Source organism: Xenopus laevis, chromosome 9_10S (assembly GCF_017654675.1).
Source record: "Xenopus laevis strain J_2021 chromosome 9_10S, Xenopus_laevis_v10.1, whole genome shotgun sequence".
Taxonomy (NCBI): domain Eukaryota; kingdom Metazoa; phylum Chordata; class Amphibia; order Anura; family Pipidae; genus Xenopus; species Xenopus laevis.
In genome coordinates, this window is record NC_054388.1 from 64,353,053 (window position 1) to 64,374,522 (window position 21,470).

Below are 21,470 nucleotides of genomic sequence, written 5' to 3' on the forward strand. Positions count from 1 at the left end.
ATTGATTACATAATTCAAATGATGGTGTGAACTATTCAAAATTTTACAAATTACTTTCAATTACTTTTTTTTCTTTGCTTTTTATGTTATTAGTAGTTTTACACTGCTAATATCATGACTTTGTGTGCCCTCTGCTGTTTAGTCTGGGCAGAATGCCTAAATAGTTTGTGATGTTGAGGCAATTCCTGGCATGTACTGCTCAGTTCTATTACTCAAATGTGACTAAAACAATGGAAACTGTCGAACAAAACTGAAAGCAGTTAAGACGAGCAGTATTGTATGACATAGTTCAGGTGATTAAATGTCCTTATTAAATCAAAGACTAGTAATTATCAAAACAAGATGATGAGTACTGAAAATACTGTGAATGTTCTGAATTCGTGTGGATGAAATAGAAGAGCTCACATGAGTTCAAATTTGGAAAAACCCCTGGAAAAGAATGCAAAAAAAGAACTTTCCCCAATACTGACATAAGATAATTGTAATTATTTTACATATTTTATTTCAACACTGCTAATTGCAGACTTGCTTAATTTAACTGTGTAACAGAGAAGGCAAAAATGGCAGTTAAAGTATATACATTTATCACCAAGCATATACATCATCTGTACTGTTCAGAAACAAAGAAATCTTTTTGATTCATTAGTTTAGTCTCTAAAGAAAAACAATGAACAATTTAGGAACAAGACATTAATGCTAAAATGAAAGTTGTTCTTATATAGGTCCCATAAGTTATATATATCATTTATGAAAGTAGACAATATATATATATTGTATACAGACTGAAATCATTAGTGTGAATTGGCTGAGCTTCTCTGCATAAAGGGCATGTGACCAAAGGTGGTCAACCATAGGTAACCCAAACATAAATAGACCAGAACTAAAAATGTCAGAGGTAAATGCATGAAGGGATGGAATACATTCATGTATAATGGTAAGAAGCAGGACAAATCCAAGGCAGTAACTATGACTGCAAAGTGCTTTTATTGGGGAAAATTGCACCACAACATGTTTCGGGCTAGGCCCTTTATCACACACTTGATAAAGGGCCTAGCCCGAAACATGTTGTGGTGCAATTTTCCCCAGTCATGGTTACTGCGTTGGATTTGTCCTGCTTCTTACATTACATTATACATTATCGAAATTGATCATGTACTTTCTCTTTAAAACTTCGACCATTCGCCATCTAAAACCTGACGAATTGCTGTTTTAGCTTATGGGGGACCTCCTAGAACCTATACGGAGTGAATTGGTAGACTTTTTTTTATATTTTAAATACTTCGAATCGAATTCGATGTTACTTCGAACAATCAAATACAGCCTACTCACCCGCAAAAAAAACCTTTTTTTATTCAAATTTCAAAAACAATCCCATTACTTCAAAATTCAACCCATGATAAATGTTCCCCTTAAACCGCACTGAGATCCCCTTTAAATATTTGATTTAAAGTACATGAAGCCAGATCTAACTTATGATAATATTTTAGTTAGTGTGCTGTAATTGCAGCTGAGCAACAGTGTTTAGAGCGTCTTTGCATAATTGTAGTTTACAAATAGCAAGGGCAATGAATGAAAAGTGATGTTCCTGAAGAGATACAGAAACTGTGCAAACAAAGCATCTCTCTCTCTCTCTCTCTCTCTCTCTCTCTCTCTCTCTCTCTCTCTCTCTCTATATATATATATATAGTATGAGAGAGAGAGAACATCCAGGATATAATTACTTACAGTAGAACCCCCATTTTATGTTTTTTAGGGGACCAGAAAAAAATTGTGTAAAATCCAGGAAAATGTAAAATTAGGGAAATGTATTATGCATAATATATAGGTGGGACCACAAAATAACAATGTAAAATGAGGGAAAACTTAGGTCAGGGGATGTAAAATGGGGGTTCTACACTATTTATACCAGACTTAAGATCAACTTTCGTTTTAGAATGTGTCCTTTCATAAATGCAGGTTTGAAATGAATGATATTAAGTAATCTCTAAAATAAAATCTTTAGCAAAAACAGACACCTGCAGGCCTCTTAACAAAATTATTTGCTTTCCAAAACTCTGTCCAAGAATGTTACTTAGATGCTTGCATAATATACTAACATAGACTTCTATTTAATTCGAAACACTTGGACCTTCTACAGTTATGCAGAGATAAGGAGTAGTCACTGACACAGAATGATGGATTTTAGAAGTTCTAGAGCTCCTCTTTTGTCTCGGAAAAAACTGGATCACTCATTCTAGATCTTCCTTTTATAGATATTGCATTTGATGGGACACGTACCTAGGGTGGAAAAATATAATAATTAAGGTTGGAAAAATGGTCATGTATAGTTCAGCAGAGTAAAAGCTAATCATAAATAGTTGCAATAAATTTGGCTGATGCACTTTTTGTCCCCTATTGGACCACTTGAGTGACAAGTGCTGACCTGTCAAATAGGGACTGGATCCACAGCCCAGTATGGTGCAAGAACAGAACTATTTCCTAGCCTTCCAGGCTTTCCTCTGAGTGAGGTTTAATTTGATATAAATAAGCAATGCCATAATTATGGCTCCATACATGGGCCGATAAGCTTCCAGCTCAGTTAAAGTGCTCCTGTTTTTATCAACTTCTAAGCCATCCATTAGATCCCAATCCTATTTTTCAGAAAACAGCTTAGTACAGGGAAAAAAAATGTGCAATGCACTGATCTATTAGGAAGACCAAGACCAAATGCATGCGCAATGAACAGTCTTCCCAGTAGGCACATGCACCTCCTTCTTGTGTGCTTTTTCCACATTGCAAGCCGGATCACTTGCATACATTACCCTAGCCAAGCCCGCCCTCACTAAAACTGGAATCAATAGCAACTGCTTATAGGTTGGTAACCCATGCACCAACCTCAGAGACGATCTTCAACAGAATAGTATTTAGTCATTCATTCCTACTGCTGATTGGTGCATGTTATTATTTTGCCTGCCTTGCCTCCAGCCTCATGCGCTGCTACTCGTGCACTGTTGGTATGTAATCTGTAACAGCTCATGAGAAACAGGTATGTGCAAGAAGACTGGATGCAGATGCACAGTTCATCTATCTCTGTGCTCTTCAGAAGTAGCCTCAGTAAAGATGGCGGACATGACTGATGCCTGGCCAGCAAATATATTGATTGGAGCAGTGTATATAACAAGAGGTATTTCAAGATTTAAACTTAGCGAATGGGGAGAGGAGGGGCTGACAATGCATTCTTCAACAAAAGCCTTTCCTTGTCCTTTAAGATTGGCAGACAATCTTAACTTTAATCAAGAATTGCATGAGCTTGAGTACAGTATTCCATGGCTGACTGTGATACAATTGTGGCACAGAACATTCAGATCAAACACATTTGGTTCAGAGAATGGAGGTCAGGATCTTTTGGCAAACACATGAATCATCTACATACTGTATGGTCAGTTAATGGGTTGCAATATGTTACAACAGGAGGGAAAGTCAGCACCACACTGAAAACCCTTCTGAGGTTATTTATTAAAGTCAGATTATTTCTGGTCGACGTTTTAAAAGGGAAAACACCATCTTTTCGGAGGGGAAAAAAATTGGATTTTTTTGGGATTTATTATACCCCAATGCTGCTAGAAGTAGACTAAAAAAGTACTCCATCTCATACCTGCTGATGGTATGTAGAAGTCAATGGCATATATACTGTTTACAATTGGAAGATATCATGATCTGTACTAGGTTTTCTACAACAATCCGAAAAAAAATTTTCAGCCATGAAATCCGAAAAAATCATCCGATTCAGATTTTTTCATGACAAAATAACTAATATAAATTAAAAGAACTAAAACATTCCATTACATTTTTCTGTTTGGTTCATACAGTATTTGCTCCCAACACAGCCTTATGCTGGATACTATCATAAAATCCCCTTTCAACTGAGAGTAGTGTTAAGAAAAATATATTTGTAAGTTGCCCTAAAGTAATGCTCAATGTTTTCAATGCTGCTGCATGTGAAATACACAGTGCATGTGACATTGTTATAGAATAAATGTATATTACTCTGATGTTTAGTACCAGAACTGTCTTGTAGGTGGTGTCAGAAACTGCCTATTTTTGATTTTGGCGAAATAAAAAAACATGAAGTCAACGGGAGCTTTTTTACACATCGAGTCGAAGGGTGTCCCGGTGAAGAGTTTTGGGGGTGGAAAAATGAATGTAAAGAAATCTCTGCTGCGGGTGGTTTCTGCAGTTATGATGCAAAACATTGAACATTAATAAAATGTATGGCAAAACTGTAATACTGCCATGAAGAAAAAACACCAGTTTCACACAGTGAAATTCTAACACAGAAACTGCCTAAATTTGCTATTTAGTATACTAGGAGTAAGCCATGAAATTTTTTTTCAATATTTCTGTTTACAGCAGATTGTGAGCCAACATTTTTTTTAAAAAACAAGTTCATAGATTTATTTAAATGAAAAATTTTACAAATACAAACCCAAACAAGGCAAGGACATGCTAAAAATATGAATATTTGCAGTCCAAAACATAAGCTGATTTCCAATTAGTAGATTAGCATGAAAAAGGGTTCAGAAATGTGAAAAAGTCAAATTTCGTCCATGCATAGGTAATGTAAAGTTCATATTTAATTAAAAGATACAGCGGATTATGTGTGACATTTAAATAGTTCTCTGCTCACAAGACCTGTAGTACATTTTGCTTGACATTATTAGGAGACAAGAATGGACAGTTTTTTTGTCTTTAAAGGATAAATGACCATGGGGGGGGGGTGCTATTTACCATGTTTCCTGTGGAATATAGCGGAAATACATTAATTCATTACAGCTAGGTGCAGTTTTTGGGGGCAGAATAATAAAAAAAATATATATATTAATGATTATTATGAAGGACTCATATACCTCCTGTTGTAAAATTTAAGTTTATGAAAAGCCCCAAAAATGTCATGACCATGTATTTTAAATAGGAGATAAGATGTTATCATCCCCATATTTTACCTAGAGGGTACACTCAATTTTTTAAACCAGAGTACTTTAAAATCAGGGATTATAATATAATAAATAATGGGCCTCCTGTTCTTGGGACAAGGAGTCAGAATATATTGGGATTCCATGACCTGTATAAAAGCAGTCTGCCTTAGGTCATTATACGTTATAACTCATATAGCTCCTCAGTGATTTATAGCATCCTTATGTTCTGCATAGGGAATATATTATCCTCTTGTCCAGAACATTTGTGACTGTTGTGTATTATTGGTGTTCTGGTATCTTAGTACATAAACTTTATAAGCGTCCATCTGATTTTATTATCCCGTATGGGGTCCGTTATCTGAAAATCTGCTAACTAGAAAACTCCGAATTACTGTCCCCCACAGACATCATTTTATCCATATAATCCAGATTTTCTTTTTCTCTGTGATAATAAAACAGTACCTTCTACATGATCCAAACTAAGATATAATTAATTCTTATTGGAAGCAACACCAGTCTATAGGGTTAATTTAATGTTTACAGGATTTCTAGTAGACTTAAAGGTATGAAGATCTAAATTAAGGATCTAAAGTCTTTCCATATCTGGACAGTCCTATGCTCATTTTTCATCTGATTCATTAAGAATTCTATTGCTTCTAACAGCTCCACGTTGTAGCTCCCACCCCTCCCAGCTAGCTAGTCAGGTGATCCCACTGATGTCTAATAAAAGGGCAGCCAAGTTTGGGAGTTTTACTTTGAAAGCAGCAAGTAAGTTGCAGGTAAAACTTAGTCCCTTTGTAAAATGTAATGAAGCAATAGAATTCTTAATGAATCAGATGAAAATTGAGCATAGGACTGGACAGATATGGGATGACTTTGACGTAGTTGGCCAGCTTAAAGGGATCCTGTCATCGGAAAACATGTTTCTTTCAAAACGCATCAGCTAATAGTGCTGATCCAGCAGAATTCTGCACTGAAATCCATTTCTCAAAAGAGCAAACAGATTTTTTTATATTTAATTTTGAAATCTGACATGGGGCTAGACATTTTGTCAGTTTCCCAGCTGCCCCAGTCATGTGACAAAGTTTTTCTAATAATTTCCGAAGCTTAACTGGTTGATAGTTGGTCATTGCATTATCTATACTAAGCTTACTACAGTACATAAGGGACATACACAAGTACAAATATTAGGACTGTTATAAGATTAGAGTCTGGGCTAAAACATTTATAGCTTATTCTATGAACATATTTCTTCTCTGCGCTTGATAATGAATGATAGTAATGGGAACATTTTGCTTGCAAATCTAACAGTGCTCTAGAAGCTTTAGCTTCAAAATAACCATCTATGCCTAATGTTGTCACTTAAAATCTTCCCTAATTTCTGTTGTTGTAAGCAATATGGCAGCTCCAATACCTCAGTTTACAGAGCTCTGTGCAAGTACATGTTTTGGATCTATTGTGCAGAATACTTGAAACCTGATGTTTTTGGTACAATTAGAAATAAAGGGATTGCACAGTGAAAGTTTTTATGGAAAGCTTTTCCCATTCAAGAATATTAACCTCAGCCTTTGAGACATTGTGCAGGCACTCTTTGGTGGCCACTCACCCTCTTCAAGTTAGCGGCAGCTTCTCCAGATCGAATGGCAGCCAGTAAATTCTGCCGAGTGAGTTCTGGGTCCGAACTGTCAAAAGATACAGTAGTCTTTTTCTCTAGAAGCGGTGGTGGGCTATGCACTCTGTATTTTATTTCAGCGGTTAATGTCTAGAAAAGAAAATGAATTACATAATACGGTTTGTTAAAATTAAACAAAGTGATTATGGATAACAAATACAGGTTTGCCAAGAAGCAACATTATTTTTAATTTTAACATACAAAAAATATTAATTTTGTTATTTAGACTATTATATATGAAAACACAGAAACATGAAACAAAATTTAAAAAAAAAAAAGCAAGAAAGGCTTTATTTTGCTCTCCCTGTCATACAGGTCCTTACAAGTAAATCTCTGTAAATAAAGCAAGGCCACACCCTCTGGATCATTACACAAAGATTTGCATAGAAAATAAAAGATTATGCCTTCAAACTTGCCACCAGGTCTCAGGCAGTAACCCTTTAAGTTTCAGCAAACACTGAATTCACCCTTTAAGTTTCAGCAAACTGAACCTACAGCACTGATATACAGTACATCACAAACGTGCCACTAAACTCTACATAACTGATAGCCCTTTTGCTCTATACCTCAATGGACACCGGCAGCACTGTTGCATGGCACTATTGAGGGAATATAATAAAAGTCGCAAAGAAAAAAAACGATTTGTACAAATAAGAATACAAATTTGCATTTTCGCAAATATTCTTCCTTAAATGGTTATTGCATTGCAAATTTTAATTGCATATTGCAAATTTTAATTGCGCATATTTAAGAGTGCTACTACTTTTCAGTAACGAGTTTTATTACATTCACTATGCAATGCACAAACTATAAAATTTGCAAACCTTCGTCCATCGTCGGAAGTGGTCGCTAAACAGTTTCCCGGTTCGCAAAACTATATCAAATTCGCGCAAAGGAAAATTTGTTCGCACAAATGCATAACTTTTCGCACTGTGAATATTTCTTCCGTTACCGAATTTAATTACATTCCCCCATAAGTGTTAAAAGGATAGAATAGCAAGACATCCTTAGCAGCTGATGTCATTAAAGACTGAGCTAATTTCACAGGTTCACATATCCTTGAATAGATTATCTTGGCTTTTCAAGAGCCTTGGGACAAGGAATCAGAATATGTTAGAGAGAAGAAGAGACAACCTTTACCACGTGATGTTATTACATGAAGACAAAGTTATGGAGTTGGGTTGGGTTAGCACATACATTAAAGGCAAACTATGTGCATTGGTGGCAGAGATTTACCTACCCAAATTCCGTCAAAATCAGTGTAACAGCTATAGAAACAGCCTTATACAGTATGACGTATCCCGCGAAGGTGTCAGAGCATATATAGGGTAGGTGGCAGGCCTGGGGCATGTGAGCAGCCAAAACTATGGGGAAGCTGACATTCCAACTAAACGAATGAAAGCAGTGACTGATAATACTTACAATATCACTGTACCAGTCACACCATTTTACCAAATGCCAAAGATGGCCTATGACCAATTATGAAAGGTAGCAGATCCCCACTGAGAAAAGCCACTGTCTCATGTGAGTGGCATTTGTCCAGCTGCTACCCTACAGGAATGCTGCCAGGCACTAGATTGTGTTGATCAGATTTAACTTCTACCATTTCTAGTTTCAAGAATGAGTTATATTAACCGATGGTCTGTCAGAAGCAGACATAATGATGAACAAAAATAATAAAGCTAATATTATAATTACTATTATTGCCATGCTTTAATAAAAAAAAATCGTTTTTTAAAGGGAGAATTTACAGGATTTTTTATTTACTTCAACCCAATACCAATGAATATTTATTCTGTGGGGCTAAAAATTGAGACTGCACTAATGTTTATTGTACAAAATAGAAATCATTGATAGCTCCTTATTTCACTGTCCACCCTGGAATTATATACGACTTGGGTACATAAAAGGGTACAAATGGGGAAGCAGAATTTTAAAACACCGGGCAGGATGACATGTTGGGGCACATTCACTTAGCTCGAGTGAAGGATTAGAATGAAAAATACTTTGAAGGTTTTTTTTGGCTACTTCGACCTTCGACTACAACTTCGAATCGAACGATTCAAACTAAAAATCGCTCGACTATTTGACCATTTGATAGTCGAAGTACTGTCTCTTTAAAAAAAACTTTACCTACTTCGCCACCTAAAACCTACCGAGCACCAATGTTAGCCTATGGGGACCTTCCCCATAGGCTTTCTAAGTAATTTCTGATCGAAGGAAAATCATTCGATCGATGGATTAAAATCCTTCGAATCGTTTGATTTGATGGATTTAATCGTTTAATTGTTAATCGAACGATTTTTCCTTCGATCATTCGATCGAACGAATTGCGGTAAATCCTCCGACTTCGATATTCGAAGTTGAAGGATTTTACTTCGATGGTCGAATATCGAGGGTTAATTAACCCTCGATATTCAAACCATAGTAAATGTGCCCCGTTGAGTTAACCTAATATAGCTGAAACTAAAATACAACAAAGAATTGTGAAACTCAGTCTAAATGGTATGTAATATAATGATTTGAAAACAATTCTTATCCTATCAAAACAATTCACTTCCCTCTAATGGTCATTTGGCAGTAAAGCAGTAGTTTAAGAAAATAGCAATTTCCTTGCAATTAAATTGTATATAGTGAAATGTTTTTATGAGATTTTTCAAACTCCATAGAGCTGAATGAGGGCTTGACTGTCCAACCTATCATGGTGCCAATGGCATCTCCAACTGCTAGTGACTACTTTAAACTTTAAAATTAAAACTCTCAAGCTCTAGGGTGATGTGTTTTTGCCTGTCGTGGGCTTTACTTTACTGAAATATATGTGAGATATAGAATGTTAGTCTTTGAATAATATGGCCACTTATTTTGGAAAGCAGCCATTTGGCTTAATAGAAACCAAAATCAAGAACTGAGCCAAAGGAAAAGTGAATAAAGTGATCAATCATACTTCAGCCTTCATCAAACTACACTAGAACATTTAAAGCCAGCTGGCTGATATCGAAAAACCAGACTATGGCAGACTGACTACGGTATTATCAATATAATTAAAAGGTGTTGCAATTTACAGCTCAAGTTAAAAAAAGTGTTAGAGAGGTCATCAGATCTATTGTTTTGGGAATTCTGATATTGTAAAATGGGGCAAAGGGGGTCCATTCAAAATCAACGGATTTCAGCGAAGAAATACAAAACTTTTTATTTCACACCGAAATCCGTTTAGTGTTTTCGCACTGGAACCTACACAGTGGTTCTGGCTACAAAAGAAGAAGGAGGCTAGCGGTAGGGGTTGAAATCTGCCTGCAGATTTCAACAGGCTGATTTCGGCCCTGTGTGGCACTAGCCTTATAGTGTATTATCAAAGCATGTTTCTATATTCCAGTAAAAATAGCAACTAGGAAGATAGTTGCTATAGTGCATGTTAGTTTTATTAGTATCCAACGTCATAGTATCCTTCTATGACATATATGTTGAATCTGACAGGATCAAAGTTTGTTTCAGCTGTAGTAACAAATCAGATGTTTGCATCATTATTCTTACTTGTCTTGCATAAAATGGAGCAAACTTCGTGCCTGTTTCTAGATTTCCCCATATGTTGGCAGATGGCAGAAAAGTAAGAGTGTATTAATAAAAAGTTTGCCACCTACCTGATGTTCAGATTGCTCCTGTAAATTTTCTGAAGAGAAAGAGGAGTTATTTCTGAATTCCACATCAGTTTGAGAAACAACAGAGGTCCAGCCAGTAGATTTCAAAGGTTGTTTAATGAGTGCAGAACTGGAAGTATATGACTGCGACCGTCTAATTGCTAAGGAACTGGTAGGAACAAAAGAAGAAGAATTACTAATTGAAAATGGTCGAGGGGTGGCAAAAGTCCTCAATTTTTGCAAACTCAATGCAACTGCTGAGCCAGTTGGAGAGCTTGGTGATCTCACAGTTCTACTAGATGATGACAGGGAGTTCTCATAGTGTCTTGTTGTGTCATCAACATCAAAACGCTTGGTCACCTCTGGCAATATATTTAAGGAGTCAGTCTTAACTTTGGCATTTTTTATTCCAGCAGACAGAGAATTCTCACTTTCATTCGCAATACGGAATGCATGACTTTCCAGATGCAATTCATTTAAGGAGTCAGTCTTAACTTCTGCATTTTTTACTCCAGCAGACAGAGAATTCTCACTTTCATTCACAATACGAAATGCAGGACTTTCCATATGCAATACATTTAAGGAGTCAGTCTTAACTTCAACATTTTTTACTCCAGCAAACAGAGAATTCTCACTTTCATGCACAGTACTGAATGCAGGAGTTTCCAGATGCAATGCATTTAAGGAGTCAGTCTTAACTTCCGCATTTTTTACTCCAGCAGCCAGAGAGTTCTCACTCTCGTTCATAGTATTGAATGCAGGACTTTCCAGATGCTTTTCAGGAATATTAACTGTAGGGTTTCCACTTTTGATGTCTGTAAATTTGTTATCCATTTCAGTAATATTCTGAGAGCTGTTACACCTGTTTGCCACCACCGAGTAGGCTTCATAAACTATTTCAACTTTCTTCACATCTGTTAAGTCTTTTGCCTGTTCATCTTCACTTATAGAAGGCAACCGAACATCTAATCTAGGTTTTTGTGTTAGTGGTGCACACTCTCCAAGGCTTTGGACTACTTTAATTGTTGAATTGGGTTTGCGTAGATCAAGTGATGGGGAAGGCAGCTGTAATTCTTCAATGGAAGATGATGTTCTACTAGTTAACTGGGAAGTAGTTCCAGGTTCTAAATTTCTCTCTGATGACATGTTTTTAGCAAATAACGACTTGTCATCAGAAATATTTTTATCTTGTTTGGTAGTCATCTGTGCAACATCTGAACTAAGCAGTGATGGTTTCATTGTTCTTTGCAAAATATCTTTTCCTAGGTTAGGAACTGTGTTTTTGGTAGGGCTACTTGATGATTTTGACATTTTAGAAGCAGCAGAGGTTACATAAAGACTTGAAGCTCTCCTTTGCATCTGCAAATAGAAAGAACTTGGGCCTTTAACAGAACCTGATTTTGTGTCTGGGACATTTGATTTATCCGATTTTAAAACAGGTGATGATGACAAGCTCCTTGTTAATCCAGGATGGTCTTTCTGACTTGTTACAGTGTTGTTTACAAAAGTCAAGCTCATGGGATTTACATTTGCCCTCAGCTGAGGAGAATGACTTCCATTTTTAACTACTGAAGAGAGTTCACTGAAGAAAGCTTCCCTTGCTGCTTGAATAGGAGACACACTTTTAGTCCCTAAAGGACTTTGTAACCTTTTGTCAAGCTGAGCCAATGTATTAGGGTTACTGGAATCCTGTGCGTTGTCAGTTTCGGCATCAAAAGATCTTTGTGGCACTATTTTATAAGTAGTAATTCCAATTTTAGATCTTGTAATTTCATTGGAAGGTTTAGGTTCTGAATCCTGTTTATATAACTGGTGGATTTTTGATGGAGATTTTAATGGGCTCTCCACCATCTTTTCCGTTTCAAGAATAGTTTGCATCTGCATACTTTCTTTGGCACTGGGGATTTCTTTGCTGGTATTTTCAATTTCCTGTGCCTTTATTTGTTTTTTAGAAACCTCTACTTGTTGAGGAGTAACTTGAGGTGGTGTGAGTGACTGGCCATGGATTTCCAAGTCACTTGACTGTCCTAAAGAAGGATCAGAGGTCAGTGAAGAGTCCCTTACACAATGCATTCTTACATCACTGTCGAAGCTGACTGTCTGAACAGCTGAATCCTGCATTTTGGCTTTTGTTGAGCTACTGTGGTCCAAAGTCCCTTCTGTTTCAATAACTGAAACTGTGACATTATCTTGAATATCAGTGATCATAGGTTCACTCTGCTTCATGTAAGGCATGTAAGGTAGCGTTTGCACCTCAGACTCAGTATGAAGTACTTTAATATCCGTTGCTTGGGTATCATCTTCTGTTTCTGTGGTCTGGGTTGATGTACCACTCCCAATTTGACCTTTAGCAACAAAACTATAATAAGTTATAAGAACAATAACACAGCTACATGGAAACTGCTACTAATGATTAGGGTTGCATCTGATTAAAGATTAGATTTGAGATTCATTTGAACACCAACATTTTTTTCAAGATTCATATCTGGATCAGGATTACTTGCCTCACATGCACTTTAAGTTAAAATATATTAATAGAAGATCTGTCATTATGGCTATGAAGAGAAGCTTTGTTATTCCATTTTAGGACACTGTGAGGAGACCAGTAATGTGATAATCTTCCATGTCCTGAAGACAGTTACTGACCACAATGACAACCACTTAATAGTTCTAACACATTGTTATCTTCTTCATACCTGTGGGTGTAAATTTCTATTCTGAAATATGGGGACATAAAAATACTTACTCTTTTTATCACATTCAAATGTAGAACTCCCAGTGGATAAGTCATCAGCCTTGATAGGAGAAGACCTAAAACAAATTGAATACAGTAACTGTAGAGCCAAATACATGCACTCTAATCAAAGTTGTAATTGATTGATTACTGCTCTGTGAGGCACACTATGAATTGCTATATAGTACATACAGGACGCTTTATACACAGGAAAATTATTATGGCATGGTGCTAAGATAGAAAGTACTCTAGTCCACTGCATTTTTTGAAAAAGCAACTACTATCACTGACGGTGCAACACAATTTAGCATTCCAACCCCCCCTCCAGTGATTCTACCTTTCCTTCTCCTTTAAGGAATAACAAATAACATGAATAATGTTTAATTTTTCTACAAGCTTTAATTAGTTGCTTATTATTATTATTATTATTATTATTATTTTTATATTGCTGTTATTTGATAAAAAAGGAAATAGAAGTCACATAAGCACCAGAAAAAAAGTCAAGTATGTTTCCGGCATAAAGGCTAAGCATTCTTCCAGAATTACACTACGTTACCCAGTAATGCTTTTTATACAATCAGAGAAACTTCTGATGCCTTTCATCTGTTAAAGGGGAATTATTGTGTCATCATCATTGCTAGTATTATATGATCCCTTCCTTTCAATATAAAAAGCCTCAGAAATGAATGTTTAAAGGCCTTTTCCACCTGAAACTTTAGTGAACTTATGTAGGTTAAAAGAAAACCTCCACTTACTTGTCACTGATTATCATTATTTCCTCTTCTGAGGTTTTGGAGCCGTTTGCCAAGTCAGAGCCTGAATAGCAGAATTCCTCTGTAATATCGCCCATCACATCAGTAGATAGAGATGACACAGACACATCCTCTGTTTTATCTCCCTCACTTTCTGCCTCGTGACTGAAACTGGTTTCTTCCTTTTCTTTAATTTCTTCCAGAGGTGGCTCAGAGATTATGTCTGCTGCAAGAAGTAAAAGCTTCAATTTGTGGCCCCACTTGGGACTTTCCCACCACTTTCCCTGGGCTACCGACTGAGATTATAACATAATACGAAGCCTAAGGAAGGTGGTTACAATTGTGCCCAAGACAGAGATACTTATATATTTGCTCTGTCTAGAGCTATTTGAATACTAGAAGACACAAAAATTGATTTTAAAGGCCAAAATAATGTGCAGAAGTGTAGAAAAATTTCAGAAATCTGTAGGAAGAGCATTTGACGAGCTTTCAACAAAATAAACAAATGAAATAGCTATGATACCAAAAGAAAGTTTCCAGGATAGGAGCAATCTCCTTACCACACCAGTGTAAATATGTAATATTCATGTACTTAACAAAGTACAACTTATATAAGCAAGAAGGGACATATACCTACACAGTATCCACAACATCATAACATGTTTACATTTTTTTCACAACAGTGGGATTCTTTTAACATGAACTCCACCAAACTACATAAGATCAGAACTTATTTTGTTCCAGTGCACGGATGTGTAATAAGCGCTGTATATTGAGCTCCTTTTGTGCAGCCTGTGCTCCAAGGCATATGCAATGAAACAGAAAAGGATAGAGTGATTTAATCCTTTCCCTACAGAGAAAAGATCCCAAATACTAAAGGGGTCATTTACATTTGGTATGCTATTTGTGTTCCCACAATCAGATGCTTTTTAAATCCCAATCATTAAATGTACTTGCAACAAAATATGCTCTTTGCACTTCCATATACATGTACAGGCTTGATAAAGGGCCCTGTGAGGCCTGAAACATTGCCTTCTTTGTCTACTTTGTGAGCCAATAAAATGCACAGCTAAAAGTTGATTCACTCTGTCAGTGTGTAACTTCATGCACTTCCATATACAGACACTTGGCGCCACTCAGTCCTTCCATTCTGAATTGAGTGCAGTTGAACCTTTTGACGCAGAAGAACCCTGGAGCTATCACTACATCTGGATATAGTGTTAATTCCAGGGTTCCCACAGCAATGTGTGTCAATAAGCAATGCAAAGTTGTGCCTAAAAAATCAATCTCACACCAAACACCAGAAATTATGTAAACTGGACTTGGTAAAGTTTCAGCACAACTGTGGCCGATATAAGGCAAAGTGTGAGGGCAATTGCATTGATAATGACACTTCACCCACAATTGTGTCAGGCCACCCCTTGTGATTGCAACAACGTTTACATCTTGAGAGAATAAATTGTATATTGGCATAAAAATGTTGATTTCACTCGAAATTGCACTTTGCTTATTGCACTAGAGGGGTAAATGCTATTTAAAGAGCAAAGGGGTCATTTAGTGCTCATTAAAAAAGCACTTGTATCTAGGGTCTCACTGGACTCTGCACCTGCCTCTGTATTGGAAATCCGGTGCTAGTTATAAGTTTGGTATGTAAGTACTGTTGCTCATGTGAATAATGCACAAGTTATGGGACAGGTAGGGAGTCGAAAAGGGATATGCCTATGTTCCTTCTCCACCCACCCCTCATGAATACAGAGCTTTTGAACGCAGATAGCATTGTTTACATGTGCCTTACATTTGCACGCTGCTCTGTACTTGGTAAATAGGCTCTAAAAACGAAGCCCCAAAAACACTTTCTAAGGCTTAACAATTCACTTGGATGTAGGAGTTCAGTTGCTGGCCTTCAAAAGGCAGGAATAACCATATAGTTGTCAGAATACTTACAAAAAATGATATGATGAGTGCACACTTAAAAAATAGACTAAAATTTGGCAGTTAAGGTACACTATTAGATCCACTCGTTTGGCAAGGTCGCCAAGCGAGCGGATCTTAACCCGATATACCAACTAATGGCTGGGCAATATCGGGTGAATCTGAACGTTAGGTCTTGGGGCCGAACGATCGGATTACAAAGCTGCTAATTGGCACCAGAAGGTCGCAGGGCCGCATCAACTAGCCGAATTGGTCTAAAGGACCGATATCAGCAGCTTTAATCTGCCCATGTATGGCCCCTTTAGTTTATTTAATGTCTGGGCCTTTTGTGTTTGAAAATATTTGGCAGCAATTGAATTATTCATGTGTTTCCTACAGGACATGCAGAATATGTAGCATCTAAACTGTATAATAATGCAAAGTGCTAGGGAGAAAGAGGTGATTTTAGCTTTAGCTAAGCCTAAGGAACATAAGAAAGAGTTTCCTGTGTGTTTAGCTCATCTATTCTGTAACAAGATATATTCTGGGAAGAACATCAGTTCAGCATCACAGTGTAGGGATCAATTGTGCTGAACAGGTTTCTGCCAGATGAAAAGCTATTTGTTTTTATAAGAAAGCCTCCAAAACACAAACATTTCCATTACGTGGAATACATTTTTGTGGAAATATATTATCCAGAAAGCCCAAAAACACAGCAATTCCATGTTCTTTTGAAACAAATGATAATTTATTTTCAACTTTTTTAGTTTTATTAAAATATTCATCTGTCTTTAACACCAACATCTAAACCCTGGCCAAATCCAATCAATTTCTTTTTGATTTTAGGAAACATTAAAATGTATGCTCCACATTATAGAAAGGCCTGCTATCCAAAAAAACTCCATACCTTTATAATTCGGAATAACAGACCAAGTTTCTGTACTTTTAGCTAACTATTTAGATTGCATTTATGAACACCATAGCTACAGTTTAGCTTTATTCCAGTAGGTGGCAGCATAGGACATATATAGAATTTTACTGTAAACTCTAGCACACTGACTATCTGCAAGGATGAAAGCATGATGGGAGTTGCAGTAAAGCAAAATCAGCTATGGATTCTTGTACTACTACTTGTAGTAACACAGGTCTCCTTTTTTCCTGACATCAAACCCTTAATGATGTCTCATTAGTATGCTTAAACTGCACATTGATCATACTAAAGCATCCCTCAAATTTTTCCATGCTGCAGCGATAATATTCATTCGGATAAAGACCAGTGATCTTACTTTAATTCTATACAGATAATGAGAAGGCTGCAGACAGGACCATTGGCAGAATGCTGGGTGCAAAGAGGTCAGCCTATGAGCCTATCTAATGTAACGCAAGCTATATCTGTGCTGGCCTGCTACTGGTGATCACTGGCAAGAAAAAAATGCCCCCAGTGATGTCACTATTAGATTTTCAAGATTGTAGGAAGCTCATGTCTCATGTTGATTGGCCACACCATTAACTATTGCTCTGCATGAAGCACCTATTGCTCTGCAGTGAATTTCGAGTTTGCTCAACAATTGCAGTAACCAATATTTTTCATTACTAATTGAATAATCAATGGTAGCATTATACAGAGAATGTACCTGCTGGAGCTGTTGTGTCTTGGCTTTCTTCCTCTGAAACCATCTTCTCATAAATAACCTCTTCAGACGCTTGTGCTGTAAGAGCAAACAGACATGTCAAATCACTACTTAAAACATTTGGGAAATATACAGGGTTACATTTCTTTATTATTAACCCAGTGCTACATTATACTCCAGTGGTGGGGGACAGCTCCCGACTAGCATCTCACAACAGCAACATCTGATAACCGGCAGGTAGCACTAGAACAGTGATCCCCAACCAGTAGCTCGCGAGCAACATCTTGCTCTCCAACCCCTTGGATGTTGCTCCCAGTGGCCTCAAAGCAGGAGCTTATTTTTGAATTCCAGGCTTGGAGGCAAGTTTTAGTTGCATAAAAACCAGTTGTACTTCCAAACAGAGCCTCAATGTAGGTTGACAATCCACATAGGGGCTACTAAATGGCCAATCACAGCCCCTATTTGGCACCCCAGGAACATTTTTCATGCTAGTGTTGCTCCCCAACTCCTTTTACTTCTGAATGTTGCTCACGGGTCCTAAAGGTTGGGGATCCCTGCACTAGAATAATATACTAGGTGCACACGTTTTGGCTTCTAATACATGACCTGTTACAGTTAACCACTGGTAAGCATTACCTCTTTCATTCCCATTATCATCATTGTCATCTTGAGAGGAATTTGGTGGTGGAGATGGCGGCAGAGGAGCTTTGCGCTTTGTCCTTCTTAGAGGTGAATTAAAAGAGGATGACCCACTAAGTTGTAGTGAACCCGCCCTTGATCTGTCAATTCCTGGCACAACCTGAAACCAGAACAAGAATCAGTGGTGACATTTAGGAAATCCCTATTCAAATCATGAACATGAATCACATTACCTGATGATCATGAGTGAGGTTACAACAAAATATGTGGAAAGCTTGCCTATTTTCACTAATCCATGACAAGCAAATTAGTTCATTGCCTTCATCACTCTACTGTCTTTATATCACTTTACAGAGACTGTTAATCATTCACAGTAGTCTGCTTCAGCTGGGATTACAATCTAAGGCCCTTATCACATTCACAGACATTACAGTGAATTTCATTAGAAGTCATGTAACTTTATTGTTTGCTGTTTTGGGGTGTGGGAGAAAACTAGAGTGCTTAAAGGAAACCCACAAAGACATGCTGTGAACCTACAAATATATAGGCAAGAATTTAAGAACTCAGAACCTCTGCTCTGCAAGGAGATCGGAGTTTGATTCTGGCCAGAGCCACCATGCTTCCCAGTTTAATACCAAGTATGACCAATATTCAATGATAGTTTTTTTTTTGTATGGCTTTAGCAATGCACTGATAAGCTATCCTCTCTCTTGCACACAACTATGCCTTATTTTAACATGTCCTTTCCTGTATGTGACAAGTTCACTAGGTTGCTAGGCTTTATTATGAGCAAAAGTATAGGGTAAATCAGATAAATATTGCTGTCCCCTGGGGTGCAGACTGTCTGAAGCTAAATATAGGTTTCCTTATAGAAATTTTTCCTGGATCAGCACACCAGGCAAAAGCAGTAACATTTTTGTAATAATTTTCTGCCTGAAGTTACTGTGATTGCTGAGGAATTCATTTAAAGTGTACATCTACTTTAAAATTAATAAAACATTACCTATAAAAAAAAGTATACACCGACTTTTGAAGCAGTACTAAAACAAAAGCATAGTAGTGATAGGGAAGGACTCAATCAACACAAAAACTCAATTCACAGCCAGTTATTACTAATAAAATAAATTAAATGAGACAAAAAAATTATTCCACCCGAGGCAATTAAAAACACCAGTATGAGGGATACAAATTCCAAGGGCAACGCCCATACTGTATGTCTACTAACATCCAGATATTTGGTTTTATACAATTGACCAGTTAAATCCATCTTTAACTAACCTTTTCGGTTTCATGAGTGGTAGATTTCACAATGCAAGATGAAGTTCGCACTTGCCCACGGGATATGCTGTTTTGGGCACTTTGGGGAGGATGCATAGGTGGCAGGGGTGCCATTCTTTTCTTTGGTACCTCAGAGAGCATAGAGGGCATGGTGTTTGAATCGTAGGATTTGGAAACTGTATTTGTCCTTTGTGTTAAGTTTGGTCTTGCTTTGCTGAGCTGAGGGGTTGTTGGAGCACTGGAAGTCTATTGACAATGGCAATGTAAGAACAATCATTTTCCAAATAATTCACTCAAAAAATGTAAAGCAGAACTAGATTTGACAGGCATGTTTAGAGTGATAAATACAGGGATATTCTGTGATAATTGGCCACCAGTCTGGATGGCTTTGTAATATTCTATTCTGTTCCTCTCCAGATTGGGTGGTTGATAGAGGTTCATTGCCCCTAGCAACCAGAAACAAGAGAGGTCTATTGCACCGTCAGCCCTAAAGACGTATGCAAGAGCAGCGCGTCACTACGTTCCGTTACGTGTCTATTGCTAACACCTTCAGCACACAGGCAGCAGTATAGACCAAGTGGCAGATCATTTCACTAATGTGCCCAAATAATATTGCTACTGGATTCCTGATTGCACTGTGCTGGAGGGCCACATTATTATTAATTCATGATGGAGGCTGAGGGCCGGTGTAAATTTAAAAATGGGCCGCAATTGGCCCCCGGGCCTAACTTTGGACATGCCTGAACTACACCATTTTCTCATAATAACAATATTTACATACTTAAGGTTAGGGTTAAGAAAACATTCTATATCTGGGGAAGGCATATACATAATATAGCCAAAAGTATCTGGATACCAGGCTGTCCAACATTTCAATTCCAAAGCAAAGGTATTAATATGAAAATGCTCCTTCCCTCACTGCTATAACATGCTCTACTCTTCTGGGAAGGCTTTTCATTAGATGTTGGAACACTGTTGGTGGAATTAGCTTCCATTCATAGGTAGAAGGTTGGGCACTGATTTTGGGGATCAGGCCTGTCTTCAATTGTAATTCATCTAGAGGAGTCTAACTTGCTGAGGTCATAGCTCTATGCAGGCCAGTCAACTTCTCCCATTTAAGCAAATTCTTTTTGGGTCTCATTTTCTACTTTGGGGGTACTATTGTGAGGGCAGGAAAGGGCCTTTTTTAACATGTCAATAATGCCATTGTACACTATAGCCTTAAGATTTGCATTCAATAAAACCAGGGGTCCTAGTACAAACCATGGAAAACAGCCCCAGACCATTATTCCTCCTCCCACAAATTTAATTGTCAGCATTAAGCATTCCAGGTAGTGTTCTCCAGATGGTGAAATTAGTTTCCAGTGGTGCCAGTTTTGACACAACTCCATCTAATCCTTGGCATTGCGTATGGTTATATTAGGTTTGTTTGCCTTTGATAACCTATAAAAACCCATGATCCCTACAAATAGTTATTGTGCTGACATTTCTTTCAAAGTATGAGTGTCTTGAAACTTTTGGTCACAATTTATACCATATTTTGCAGTCTATTCACATAAATTAATAGAAGCTAACATACCTAAATGGGATTTATCACTTCAAGAAAAATTAATCTTACTTGGTCTCGTTTCTTTTTACTCCTACGAAAAAAATTGAAGAACCCTTTGTCTTCATTTGGCTTGGCTTCCAGATTCTGGCAGGCTTCTGAAATAGAAAAAAATAGAAACGTGAAAACGTACATCTTTAATCCAAGACCTTGTACTTGTCTTAAATAACCTCTCACGCGAAATACATTAAACATGATCATGACAAAATGTGATATTGTAATCTAGCTTCAACCACCCATCTGTACAAACCGTTAAGGAAATGTTGTCACTCAGATGCTATTCTGATTAAGTGCTTACAAGTCCCATGCCTGCCCAAGAGCTGACACTCCTCAGATATCAGTCTTTTTTTGCACGTGAAGGAAGGAGTACTTTAAACAAAAGTTCCACTGGCAAAGTTGAAGATGCTGGCAAAGACCAGTTTATCATGCAAACATTTATTCCCATTCAGGGTTCAGACAGTAATAGTGTTTGGTACAGTATGGCTGCAGGACAGGATATTACTAGTGGAGCTTTATGTATGGAGCCCTATCTACTAATGATCTAAAGATGGGTGCTGCCTTCTCCTTACTTCAGAATCTATTGTTTGCCTTAAGGGCATCGCCAAACGAGCGGATCTTTCCCGATATGCCATTAACGAGCATGGCTTTATCGGGGGT

The 21,470-nt window shown here is 37.4% G+C and overlaps 1 protein-coding gene across 3 annotated transcripts in view; it reads right to left on the reverse strand.

The window, feature by feature from the left end:
* Positions 1-1,794: 1,794 nt before the first annotated feature.
* The window catches only part of LOC108702973 (cordon-bleu protein-like 1), a 57,940-nt gene continuing 38,264 nt past the window's right edge, over positions 1,795-21,470 (reverse strand). For 2 of the 3 annotated variants that reach the window (XM_018238833.2, XM_018238831.2), the window contains exons 7-15: positions 20,826-20,911; positions 19,208-19,453; positions 17,927-18,089; positions 17,294-17,368; positions 13,752-13,974; positions 13,009-13,073; positions 10,266-12,607; positions 6,562-6,717; positions 1,795-2,277 (exon numbers count right to left, since the gene is read on the reverse strand). In XM_018238833.2, coding sequence (XP_018094322.1) covers positions 2,191-2,277; positions 6,562-6,717; positions 10,266-12,607; positions 13,009-13,073; positions 13,752-13,974; positions 17,294-17,368; positions 17,927-18,089; positions 19,208-19,453; positions 20,826-20,911 — 3,443 coding nt within the window. In that variant the 3' untranslated portion in view covers positions 1,795-2,190. The remainder of the gene's footprint in view (positions 2,278-6,561; positions 6,718-10,265; positions 12,608-13,008; positions 13,074-13,751; positions 13,975-17,293; positions 17,369-17,926; positions 18,090-19,207; positions 19,454-20,825; positions 20,912-21,470) is intronic. The other variant, XM_018238832.2, reaches the window with a different exon arrangement.